A 12792-nucleotide genomic window follows, 5' to 3' on the forward strand; every position below is an offset into this window, starting at 1 on the left:
GCCAGCCTCCGGGCGTCTGAATAACTCTCCAGAAAATGGATTCCTGGCGCGGACCCTGAAAGATTCAGGCATGCCCGCTGATTGGCGGCCATGTTTTGGCGCCAAGATTTTAATATTTAAAGGACGCCAGGATTTTAATATTTATAGAGTGCCTGTATTGAGGTTCAGTGCTCAATCGTCAGCTCAACTTTGGATTCTTGTCTAGTGCCTAGTTTAGAATCCTGTCTTCGTTTCGGTCTTGTATCGTGTCTCGATTCCAGTCTCGGGTACTTGGGTCCTAACCATCCTCACCGAGTTGTCTCGTCACATATTTACTAAAGTTGCATTCACTATATTCATTTAGTTGTTCTAATTATGCTTTCTTCTTGAAGGGATGTGTGGAATATACTTTACTCCAGTCATATGCTGGTCCCCTCCCTTGTCTTGAGTTTTGTGACTGTATTCATATTGTTTCCAGTTTCTGCCCTGACTTAAAAAAATCAATTTTTCCCTCATCTTTGTCTCTGGTTTCTTTCCACATCTTTCATATTTCAGGAGATGAGCTGACAACCATATCTATAATAAAATCATTGACTCTTCTAACTATTTACCTCCTCCCACTACTCTTCCCGCGCGGACCATTCCATTCTCCCTTTAATACAGTCTCTACTACATTGATTGATTCATTGTGGAAGAGGTTCCTTCTCACGTTGCTTCTGTGATCACAATCAAGCATCCATTTACACAATCATTTTCCCGCTTTTCTGTTAATTTCCCTCAGATTCTGATTAGTTATTTACACCCACAGATTAATGTATTAATTTGCAAGTCTCTGGGCGGTGGGAGAATGGTGCACTTTGTATACCAATGATTCAGGAATGCACCTCTTTTTGTCCTTGCCTCTCTGCAACTTAATGCTTTCTCATTTTCATGCAATGTTAATTTCTCAATAGATATTGTCCAACCACTTTCAACTCTTAATTCACTTTGTCTGTTCCTAGCTTTGGATAGCAGATAAGTATTATTATCAGAAATTATAAAATAAACATAATTCTCTGCAAATGTAATTTGCACTAATGTTCAAAGTTGGATCAAATAACAGTATTAATGTGAGACTTTCTGCATGAATAACCAGGAATAAAAAGAAAACAAATTTGCCTTGGAGGAAAATTTTTGAATAGTAATGACACAAATGGAGAAGATTATTTTTTGCAGCTGTGTTTTTCTGCAATATAGAGGATATTGTGCTCTCTGTTCCTCCTGGAAGAAAACACACTATTGTAAATGCAGGTTCTTGCAGATTCCTAGAAAAGAAAATTTTAATTAACCTGTGACATCTGTTTCAGGCATCACCTTCCCAACCAATTCATAGGTTTTCTTTGAAGTAGGTAAACTGTTTTAACTTTTTGCAAGGTTTAACTTTGGCTGTTGTGGATTCAGGTTCCTGACTTGAGTACATTTTTTAAGCTGGCTCTCTAGTGTAACATGGAGTGAGAAGTGCGTAATTAGAGGTGCTATCTTTGGACGAGATACAAAAAAACATGACATTCGTTAATCTTTTGGGTTAATGCAAAAGATCCGACTATCTTGAGGAAGATTAGAGGAACAACATTGCTAAAAGCTAATCATTATGATTTTTTGAACATTCTGCATTATGTCAAATCAAGAGAAAATTTTGAAAACCTATCAACAGTTTACTAAAAATTTAAAAACCAAAATTGTGAGGTTAAAAGTGTATTCATCCCCTTTGTAATTACTATACTAACTTTCCTCAGGTGTGATACATGTATTACCTTACCAACTCTCCCAATTTATTGATGTAGAAAACTGGAGGATCACCTGTTTACAATGCATTTCTGTAAGGTCCAACAGTATGATAGAATTATAACAGACCAGAGCAAAATGAAGACAAAACAGCATTCAGGACAAGTCAGGGAAATGATAAGGGAGAAGCACAAAGCTAGGGAAGGGTACAAGACCATCTCAAAGGCACTGAACATACCTCATAGCTCAGTGCAGACTAAATATGAAACTGCAGAAACACTGCCTAGATCTGGTTGCCCCTCTAAACTTAGTTGCCAGAGAAAATTGGCATTCTGATACCAAGTCACTCTGAGCAGCAGAAGTCACTGGCTACGATGAGAGATAATTCATCGCTCCACAATCTCTAAGGCTTTGCAGAAAAAGGGTATTTGTGGAAAAGTAGTAAGGGATGGTAAGGAAGAAGTCCTGGCTAAAAAAAAAAATCCTTGCCAGTAAAGACTTTGCAAAGCATCACTTTTGAAGATACTGTCAAGATGTGGAAGAGGGTCTTGTGGTCAGATGAGACTAAAGTGGAACTTTTTGGCCTGTTCACTAAACGATACGTGTGGTGTGAATCGAATACTACACATCAGCCAGGTAACACCATCCCTACTGTAAAGTATGCTGGAGGTAGCATCATACTGTGGAGATTTTTAGCATCAGGGACTGGAAATCCGGTCAGGATTGATGGGAAGATGAATGCTGCTGAATAGAGAGAGATCCTGAATAAAAACCTGCTAGCTTCTGCCAGAAAGCTTAAACTGGGGAGGAAGTTCATATTTCAGCAGGACAACGACCCAAAGCACACTGCCAGAGCAACCATGGAGCGGCTTCAAATGAAGAAAACTGATGTCCTTGAGAGGCCCAGTCAGAGTCCTGACCTTAACCTAATCAAACATCTCTGGCAAGATTGCTGCCCATCCTTGATCCCAACTAATCTGGGACAGCTTGAGCAATTTTGCAAGGAAGATTGGACAAATCTTAGTTCATCACATTGTGCAAAGCTAATAGTGACTTAACTGAAAAGTCTACTGGCTGTAATAGAGGTGGTTCAACTACCGTGGTACTGAGCAAAGGGCGATGAATACTTTTGAACTGCTGACATTGGAGTCTTTGAACCTTTAGTTTATCATGCTTTACAATTTTCCCTGTTTTTTGGGCTTTGCTGTGAAAAAAGGAGCATGTGATACTCAAATAAAAATTCTCCATTTAATTGATAAAAATCCCTGGTTATAATACTCATTTAAATGAACAAAGGGGGGAGGGGGCTGAATACTTTTTCAAGGCACTGTACACCCTGAGATCATGAACTGCACCATATACATTCAAACTTTTCTTCTTTTGAATATAAGACCTGTAAATGAACAGATTTGAAATTAGCAAAGAAAGTAGCTCCAGTCATAGGAAATTCATATGTGGCATTTTGCACTTGTATTAATATGCATAAGATTTTACAAATATTTTAATTCATGGTAGAGGTATCAAAGGACACAACAAAAGGAGGATTGGCAGGGTAGACAGTGAAAGAATGCTTTCTTTTATGAGGGTATCTCACCCTAGGGACATAGTTAAAGAATAAGGGGTTGGTAATTTCAGACAGAGTTAAGTATTTTTTTCTCTCAGATGGTCATGAATCTTTGGAATTCTCTACACAAGGGAATTGAGGGGAAAACCAGTGAAAATATTCAAGAGAGAGGGAGAGACAGATATTTAAGCTCTAAGGGCTTCAGTGGGTATGGAAAGTGATGTATTTTAGGCACCTTGAATGGCAAAATATTGAAGGAGTCACATAATCTACCCTTGTTTCTGCTAATCTTAAATTGTGATAGACTGGTGCCCCTCCTCTCACTTTGTATCATTATGTTCCAATCTTATTTTCATTTGGCAGCCATATTACCATGATAGTTTACAGCCAAATAGTACATTCCTGTAAGGTCATTATTTAACATTGTTCAATTTTGTCATGGAGTAAACTCTTCTTTGGCAATTACATGTTGCAATGAACTATGGTGAATTTAATTTACTTCAATGATCCTGTGATGTTTATACAGCTGTAGATCAAATAACTTTTCAGTAGGCAGATTTAACAGCAAATATTGACTAAGCAGTGATTCTCAACCTTTTTTTGGCCACGGTCCCATTAAGAGCTCTTCACAGGTTCCAGGGCCCCCCTTTCAATTTCTTGGATTGTAATGAACTGATCAATCCCTCTTCAATGTCCAATTTTCAGTCAGTGGCCCCCTTCAAATGTACCAGGGCCCCCAATGGCTGGGCTAAAGCACAAGATGAACTTAAGTAGCACTGTGGGATATTTTGCATTATCTTGATAGTGTCTTTTACATTACTTCCTCACATTTTCACTAATCTTCACTATTTTCTTTTGTAGTGTTCCAAAAATTATCATTTGGTTTATTGTCACTTTCAGTGTTTAATTATTGAAATAAAATCAGGAAAATTAAAAAAAACAGGTATTTTCAAATACTTCAAAATGATCACTTCGAACATTGTTTGAGATCATTTGTAAGCCTGGAATTGGTCGTTTTAATCTACTTCTGATATTTGATGATGAACTTTTAAAAAAAACTGTGATGGTGACATTCAAATGATAGTACCTGACAGCTTCAGAATTTCAGGGAGTTTGGAATTCCTGAGGACCTAAGTGGTCTAAAGGCTAATAGCTATCACTTTATACATTTCCTCCAATAAAAGTAAGTCAGTAAAATTATTACCATTTGAAAAGAGGTAATTAAAATTTTTAAGAATGCATGGGAAAATTTAGAAATGTAGAATATTTGTGCATTTATTTTATAATCTAGAATTTGTACTTTAATAGGATCTGCCCCATGACTTGAATAATATTTTATTAAACTTGGTGGCATTCTTTTATGAGTGTATAATACAAAGCTATAATCTATAAAGCTATAATACAAATAAGTAAAATAAATTACTGGCATCTGTTTCAGTATATGTGGTGTGTATATTTATTACTTGCTGAGTGCAGACTTATATTAAACTGCAACTCTACATTTATTTTCTCTTTACAATTATTGTTCACAAAGACATTTTCAACTGAACACCAGTAAACTAAACAGGATAAGTGTAAAGATGCATGCAGGAAACATTCCAAATTAAACAAAGTATATGCATCAAAGACTAAAAAATAATAAAGCATTTCTCACAGTGAATACTGTAATGGAGGACAATAGTTTTTTTCATTTTACAATGAAGATTATCATGTATAATATACCTTCAGGTGTGTCTTACATAACAGTATTGTGAGGTAGCAGGCTACACTCTAATCAAATGAGAGTGGATCAAGTTTGTTCCATTTTTGATGACTTTGGGGGTCTACATATTTTAACGTATGAGAATGACAAAGTTTTGTTACAGTTAAGGAAAATTATTCACTGCAAATAGGCACTAAATTGTAATATATTTGTACACTGAGTTTTAAAATTAATATTTTATACTGATCTATATTTTGAGTGGTGTGTCAAGTAAATTGGACAACTCAAAACAGCCAATCAAGGGCAATGCAAAATGAGTTACCATTTGGAATTTTTGGGGCAAATCTGCTGGATCCATAGACATGCCAAAAGCAAAGTTGTTTCCTACTTGCAGAAATCTGACATCATCAATAATTAGCAATTGATAATATGAGTTGTTAAACAACATTGGGTCGTAAATTAATCTCATGAATTTAGCATCTGGATAATGAAATGGAAGGCATCAATATACAGGCCCTTGATCATTGAAATATGAAACAAACAATTTTACAGTTGTGACCATCTCTTGCCCCGTTGCTGCCATGGAAACCACTGTCAAAAATAAAGATGATCCTAAAATGGCTCAATTGGTGGTTCTTGTATCGATGAAGTTAATATGTACTTGTGGTAGTTACCCGTTGCAACCATCCAGGTGATGTTATTGTTCAAAATTGGTTATCTGTCTAGACCTATTTATGATAGGGAGAAGGAAACTATATAACATACATAGGACACTCCAGCACAGTACTGGCCCTTCAGCCCACAAATGTTGTACTGACCTTATAGCCTACCTTGAGAACATTTGACAGATTGTTGTGAATAATGTCAACAAGCCCATGCCATTTAGGCAAAAAGGCAGAAACTCTACAAATTTGTGCTCAGGGGTGGAATATTCTTAGAAGATGGTTTTGCAATGCATATTAAATTGATGATAAACTGATGTGTGGATTTAAGCATGCAATAAAACTCTAGTGACGGTAAGAAATTATTTACTTAATGCTGTAGAATACATTTTATTTTTCCTAATTTAGTAATAATTGTTATGAAAGTATCATACTTCTATGACAGAAAAGATATCTGCACTAAATAATTAGTAGATTACAGCCAGATTTAATGATAATCTTGTTAAACTATCAATAGTTGTTGTTAGGCTTTAATAAGATGTTTAATAAATAATGAATTAATGACTACCAATAAAATTATAGAATGATATAAAATTGCAATATATTGCATAGGAAAACTAGTGGTATGAATATGTACAACACAGGAAATATTTAATTTACCTTATCCAACAGGTACATTGTTGATACAGAAACTATAATAAATAGTAATGTTAAATATTTACAAAATAGAATAAATGTGATCAGTAGATGAACATGTAGACCTTAGCAAAAGCTTTAACTTTTAGAAAATTACCCAAGAAGTGTCTAATAATAAAGATTCTGTCCTGAAGTAAGGTGTTCTGATTTTGTTTTAAGTTATAAAGGAAACTTCCATGCATGCTGAGGTGATTTGTTGAGTGAGACAATTGATATAATGTTTAGTTTCAAGTTCAGGGATATACGTATGCTGCACTGCTTTCAAGGAATTGTCATGTTCTTTTATTGTAATTGTAAGTGAAGTAAAGAAACTGACAGCTGAGTCGAACTACAGTTTCCAGAATATTTGCATGTAACACATATCCCGCACTATAGTTATTGGAATGTCCATAATAAAGAAATGGGTGCATGGAAAGTCCTCATTGCTAAGGGGTTTTCACCTTCTGATGTCTGATAGCTCAATGGAATCACCAACACGAGCATGTTCATTAGTTATTCGTCGTGAGGCCTGACCAGCAACTCGGGCACGTGAATGGGCATTCGGGTGAATTTTTACTCCTTTTTCCTTTTCTGATTTTGGGTTCCTAGCATTCTCCCTATCGTACTCAAGGTAGTTTATATCTGCACTACTCTTGTGGCCCTTGCGGTGGTCTCCCTTCTTTTTCTCAGGAACTGCAGTGGTTGGAGAGATTTGCTCCGTCTGTTTGATGGAGGTGCAGGAATCCACTTGCAAAATTTGCCTTATAAATGCAAGATTCTGACCAAAACGAGATCTCACACTTTTCTTTACAGCTTCCATAATGTCTTCATGACAATGGAACAGAGCCTTTATAAACTCCAGGTATGACCTATTGTTGGAAAAAGTATAGAAAGACATATAACGTATTTGCTCAATTTTCAACCATACAGTACATATTGCATCATACAGGGAAATACAGAAGTTTAGCTGGCAGAATTTGCTTATTATTTATACTATTATGTATTATTATTTATAGATTTTCTCTTAGCAATCGAACACCTGCATCCTACTGAAGAACCATTCTTTATTTGTGGGTATGAATGAAATGTCTTCTTGGTTTAGTTAAATGCGAAGTGTCACACTGAACCATTCCTCAGTCATTCTGCCCTAATTTTTCTTTTGCCAATGACTTCACTCCAGTTTGAGTATTTCTGCTTCGTTGCACATTATCAGTATGCACAATTTAAATGAATCTAATTATTTAAACATCATGTAACTGCATCATAATATTTCCATCCCTTTCATGCCTTCAATGAAACAATCTGTATCATATTCTTAAGAAAGTTCTTGAAGAAAAAAATTTAAACAAAACAGATACCAAGAATCAAAACTACAAACGAAATGCTAGAAATACTCAGCAGGTCAGGCAGCAGTTGCGTAGATATTTACAAAAAAGTTAGTTTTTCATGTTGATGGCTTTTCATTAGAGAGGTTCTTCTGAAAACTTCTCAGTATTAAAAGCATTTTGTTTTTATTTCTTTGGACCAAATATTTTCTATCATTTCATGATTAATTTGCTATCCATGATTTATCTTCCAGGAGACTAATGAAAATTATTAGTCTTAATTTTGCTGATTCAGTTTTTTTTTTATGTCAGCTTCACTGATCTTGCACTAACCTCAGTTTAGGGATCCTACATTTCTAAAGCTGCTTTCAAGAATGGTGAGTTCTTCCTTCATGTTCTCTTTCCTTATTGGAGCTCTCCAAAAGGTAAATGAAAAGCTGGAACTATAAGTAAATATGTTTTTCTTTCCCTCCCTTATTCCCGAGACTCAACTCCATAGTTATTGCACAATGTACCTATCTAACTTAATATTTTTCAAGATCTTAATTCTGATCTTTCATATCTGTCAACCTCTAATTCTGTACTAACATTCTGTAGTGGCAGCTTGTAGGGTTGGGCAAAGTTATGAAATTTGGTACTATTTATTTATTTTTTGTAACTTGTACTAGTTTTATGACTTGTACTCTGCATCTATGGCAAAACAACAATTTTTACAACATACTGTATGTCATTGACAATAAACCTGATTCTGTAATGGTTGGATTAATGTACCAGGCCAGTGTACGTCACATTAAAGTCAGCGAAGTGGAATTTGGGCAGGCTGTAAATTAAGCAGCCAGTTGGTTACCACTAATTTTATATTATTGCCAAAAGACATAACCACTCCCAAAGTTTTGAAACCTACTTTGTTCCATTCTGATGAAATGTCCAATACATATAAATATTATGTGTAATTGTCCGTCTATGCTCAGTTTTATTTAGCAACACACAAAATGCTGGAGGAACTCAGCAGGTCAGGCAGCATCTATGGAAATGAATAGATAGTCGATGTTTCAGGCTGAGACCCTTCATCAGGTCTGAAAATGAAGCGAGAAAGATGCCGGAAGAAAAGGGTGGGGGAAGGAGGCTAGCTAGAAGATGATAGGTGAAGCCAGGAGGGTGGGAAAGTTAAAGAGCTGGAGAAGAAGGAATCTGATAGGAGAGGAGAGTGGCAGCAGAGGAGAAAGGGAAGGAGGAGGGGGCTCGGGGGAAGAGATGGGCTGGTAAGAAGAGGTGAAAGGCCAGAGTGGGGAATAGAAGATAGGAGGGGAAGGGAATTTTTTTTTTTACCAGAAAGATAAATCAAAATTCATGGCATCAGGTTGGAGACTACCCAGACAGACTATAAGGTGTTGCTCCTCCACCCTGTGGGTGGCCTCAACTTTGTAATTTTTATTCAGAATTTAAGGGGTTGAGGGATATAGGTGTTGGTGCAGGAAGATGGTAGAACAACAAAGATTGGATTGAATGTCGGAAGCAATGTGAATGATTGAGTAGACTATACCTGCTCCTAATTCCTGCCTTGCATGTTTATCTCTGCATGAGGCAGCTGTGAAATAATTAAACATAATTCTGTTTGTTCTTGCTAACAATTGTGACAGAGATCTGCAGTTTGCACTTTCTGTAGCTGTTACACCTTTATTCTGCATTGTTATTGTTATACCTGCTTCTGCGGAGTGCACTGTGTGATGATCTGACCTGTATGAATGGTATGGCTTTTCACAGTATCTTGGTACATAAGACATAGGAGCAGAATTAGGCCATTTGGCCTATCAATTCTGCTTCATCATTCTATCATGGCCAATTTATTATCCCTCTCAAACCCATTCTCCTGTCTACACAAAGTACACTGCAGATGCTGTGGTCAAATCAACACGTACAAACAAGCTGGATGAACTCAGCAGGTCGGGTAGCATCTTTGAAAATGTCTTGACAAAGGGTCTCGGTCGGAAACGTTGACTGCTCATTTCAACGGATGCTGGCTGCCCTGCTGAGTTCCTCCAGTATTTTGTGTGTGTTGCTTAGGTGGAACAAACTCTTTTGTATCGGCACTGATTGTGATAATTCACAGAAATTATATCTACCAATTCTGGCAAATCCCCCTCGTAGTGTCCAGTGGCGGTTATGGTTATTAATTGCAGGTGATTTTATTACACCAACTTATAACTGAAAAATAAGTTTACTTTTCTTGTATCAATGTTTAATATGTGTAAAAATAATAATACAATCGGATCTATTATCAAAAGCCTGATAGTAAAAATGGCAACTCTCCTGCTACGGATATTTAATTACTTATTAAAATTACTCATGGCAGAATGTTTCCCGTGACCTTTTGGAACACATTAACTACCCTACGCCTTATCTGGGCAGGCCTTGAATAAAATACGTAGAACTGTATTTTGCCCATAAATATTTACACAATGTTGTAGAACTTGATGCAAGCCTTGCTCCCTGTATCGTTGCAGGGTAAGCAAATGGCGAGCATCCGCGTTTAGTGCTTACCCTTTTGAAAGTAAATGTCGAATGTGAATCATCTCCACGACCACATTAATATTCTCCTTGGCGGTGGAACAGAGGTCATGCTTAAGGTAGCACTCTTGCTGGAGTTGCGAGACCATCTCCTGAATAGTGGAGCATTTGCGACTGATGCAGCTGAATTTTCCTCGCAGTCCATGGGCCATACATTTCAGAGTATCTTTAATGAAGGATTTGCCCTAAGCAGATGTAGGGAACGGATAATGTTACACAAAACGAGACATTAATGTATACGAATAAAATATTACGTTAGTTTTATGAAGATCCTTGAAACGTATCTTTGATAGATTATATGGACATTGATACATGTGGCGAGGGGAATTAACACGCTAACCTCCAATGACTTTTCTTTCTCTCGCTAGATTTATTACCTGCGCATCAAATGTCCCCGCGTTGTGCAGGAATGCCAAACATATGTCACGTGGTCCATGGATTTCGCAGGAGTTGTTTTCAAAACATTCAAAAACTCCACAGCCAACGTCGCCAGTGTTAACCAGGCAGTGCTGAATTTCAGCTGGAAATAGACGCAAAAAAGGGTGACCGATTTGTTAAAAAAAACCTTCAGTCCAGCAGCATTTCAAACCATTTGTAATAAAATTTTAAAAGTTACTTTATTCGATGCTGGAAGCTTTGGGATGTCGGGCGGTAGCGAAAGGCGCTATAAAATACAAACTCAATGCCGTCATTATAAATAAATAAATCGTTCCATTATTAAATATCACGGATTTCCTTTATCGTCCTGATAAACAATTTACTCGGCGAGGGTTCTGGAGGTTGCATCTACCTTATCAGCGAATGCAAAATTTGGAGGATGTCTGCACTAAGCAATGGCCACTTGGAATCTCGGCTGCAAGCAATCGAAACAATGTAACTTCACTGACACTAGGTCCACGTGTTGCGAGTTCCGGGATCACTGCCGCTCGGGCTGCTAACGCGTTCCTGTGCTACCCCGCTCCCGTCTTTCATTGTTAAAGTCACACGGAGCATTCTACACTTCAATCATTTGAAACTTCGAGTTTTGGGGCATTTCCGCCTCTTTCAAATGTCTAATCAATTTCAGGTAAACCCTCTGTTCTTTGTTTTAATTTCGGCTCAGCCCTCTTATCCTTTCCTCCGGCCCCACGTGTAAACGCGTAACCAAACCGTCCCATCTTTCTCTCTTCGTTTCTTTAAGTGGTTAATATGCTAACGAGGTGTGCGTGGTTGTCGACACGGAGTCTCCCAGTGTGATACAATGCAATCCGACTATGGGACAATGGTCCTTTGCATTTGCAACACGCTGTGCTTTACAGCCGTATTTTACTACCTTGGAAAGGATTTATAAAGAATTTATCCGGAGCTTCGCAGATTGTTGATTAACAGCGTTATCTTGATCACCGAAATCCTAGAAGTACTTACTCGCATCGCGATTTCGCGATCGTTTGTCATTCATATGCTGCCTGCAGTCAAATATGTAATCCGGTTACAATTTCGCTCATGCAGTGCTACCAGGTTAAAATTTAAAGTGAGGGTTCAGTATTTAACTGCATTACTGCGAATCCGTTGTAGGATATACCACATTATTGTGGACCTAATTCAAGAATCCATCTGGGAAGATGGATAAATTAATCCTCATTAAATCGATTCGTTATCCCCAGCAACAAACGCGGCAAAGCTGCACGCCAACAGCAGAGGCTGTATGGCACCACATACCTGTATTCTGCAACGAGAGGCGAGCTTTTTGCTGGTTGATTACTTTATCCCGCTCGTGGTGATTTTCTGGTGAATCGGCCTCGTCCGTCCCCAGAATGAGATCGGGCCGTGTAAAAATCAGCAGGATTGTCAGAACACTTTCTAACATGACCCTGTACATAGCTGCGCTGTCTGGAGCCAGGCGAAGCGCTTCAGAATGACCACAAGAGCGGCTCGTCGCTTTAGCTTCGGACGGTATCTGAATAGAAATCGTGAGAGAGGGAGAGAGGAGGGTGATTAAATATACCAGAAACGTAGCCCCTGGCGTTTCTGTCACTTGAATGAAGGCAAGAAGCAGGTGTTTTCATTGGTTCGAACCAATCAGATGGCCAGAAACCATGCCCAAGTTTGACAAATCAGGATGGGAGGCGTCGGGCCAATGCGACGCGATTCCACGCTGGGACCTCTGTGGCGAAAACTGAAAGTAGATCCTGTCAACTTTCCGCACTCGGGGACGTGCTGGGATGGTTAAGCATTATTCCAGCTCGCCATAAAGCCACAGGCAGACTTCCCCAGTCCGAGTCGGCGTGACTTTGACGTCTCGTAAGAAAAGTGTACCAGTTAAAACATTTCTGATCAGTCCCAGTTTAATAATGGGATCACAGAAGGGATCTCCTTGGCCCAGTGCGCCTGAACTAACTCTTTGAAAAGAGTGTCTAATTATTCCCCGTCCCTTGCTGTTTCTCAGTAGTCTGGCCAATGTCCAGCTCCGTTCCAAGAATTTCCCAGTAACTCATTGTTTGAAAGTTCCTATTGAATTTGCCTCTGCCACTCATTCTGACAGATGCATTTTTTACTTCTAGGAACATATCCTCC

General features: G+C 38.1%; 1 protein-coding gene across 1 annotated transcript; it reads right to left on the reverse strand.

Moving 5' to 3' along the window:
* Positions 1 to 4739: 4739 nt before the first annotated feature.
* stc2a (stanniocalcin 2a) lies at positions 4740 to 12359 on the reverse strand. Its single transcript, XM_073067708.1, has 4 exons — positions 11938 to 12359; positions 10617 to 10759; positions 10213 to 10424; positions 4740 to 7215 (listed from the first exon to the last, which is right to left on the reverse strand). The coding sequence occupies exons 1-4, from the start codon at positions 12095 to 12097 to the stop codon at positions 6804 to 6806; spliced, it is 927 nt and encodes a 308-aa protein (XP_072923809.1). The 5' UTR covers positions 12098 to 12359; the 3' UTR covers positions 4740 to 6803.
* Positions 12360 to 12792: the final 433 nt, after the last annotated feature.

The sequence above is a fragment of the Hemitrygon akajei genome, chromosome 15 (genome assembly GCF_048418815.1).
Source record: "Hemitrygon akajei chromosome 15, sHemAka1.3, whole genome shotgun sequence".
In the NCBI taxonomy this organism is placed as follows: domain Eukaryota; kingdom Metazoa; phylum Chordata; class Chondrichthyes; order Myliobatiformes; family Dasyatidae; genus Hemitrygon; species Hemitrygon akajei.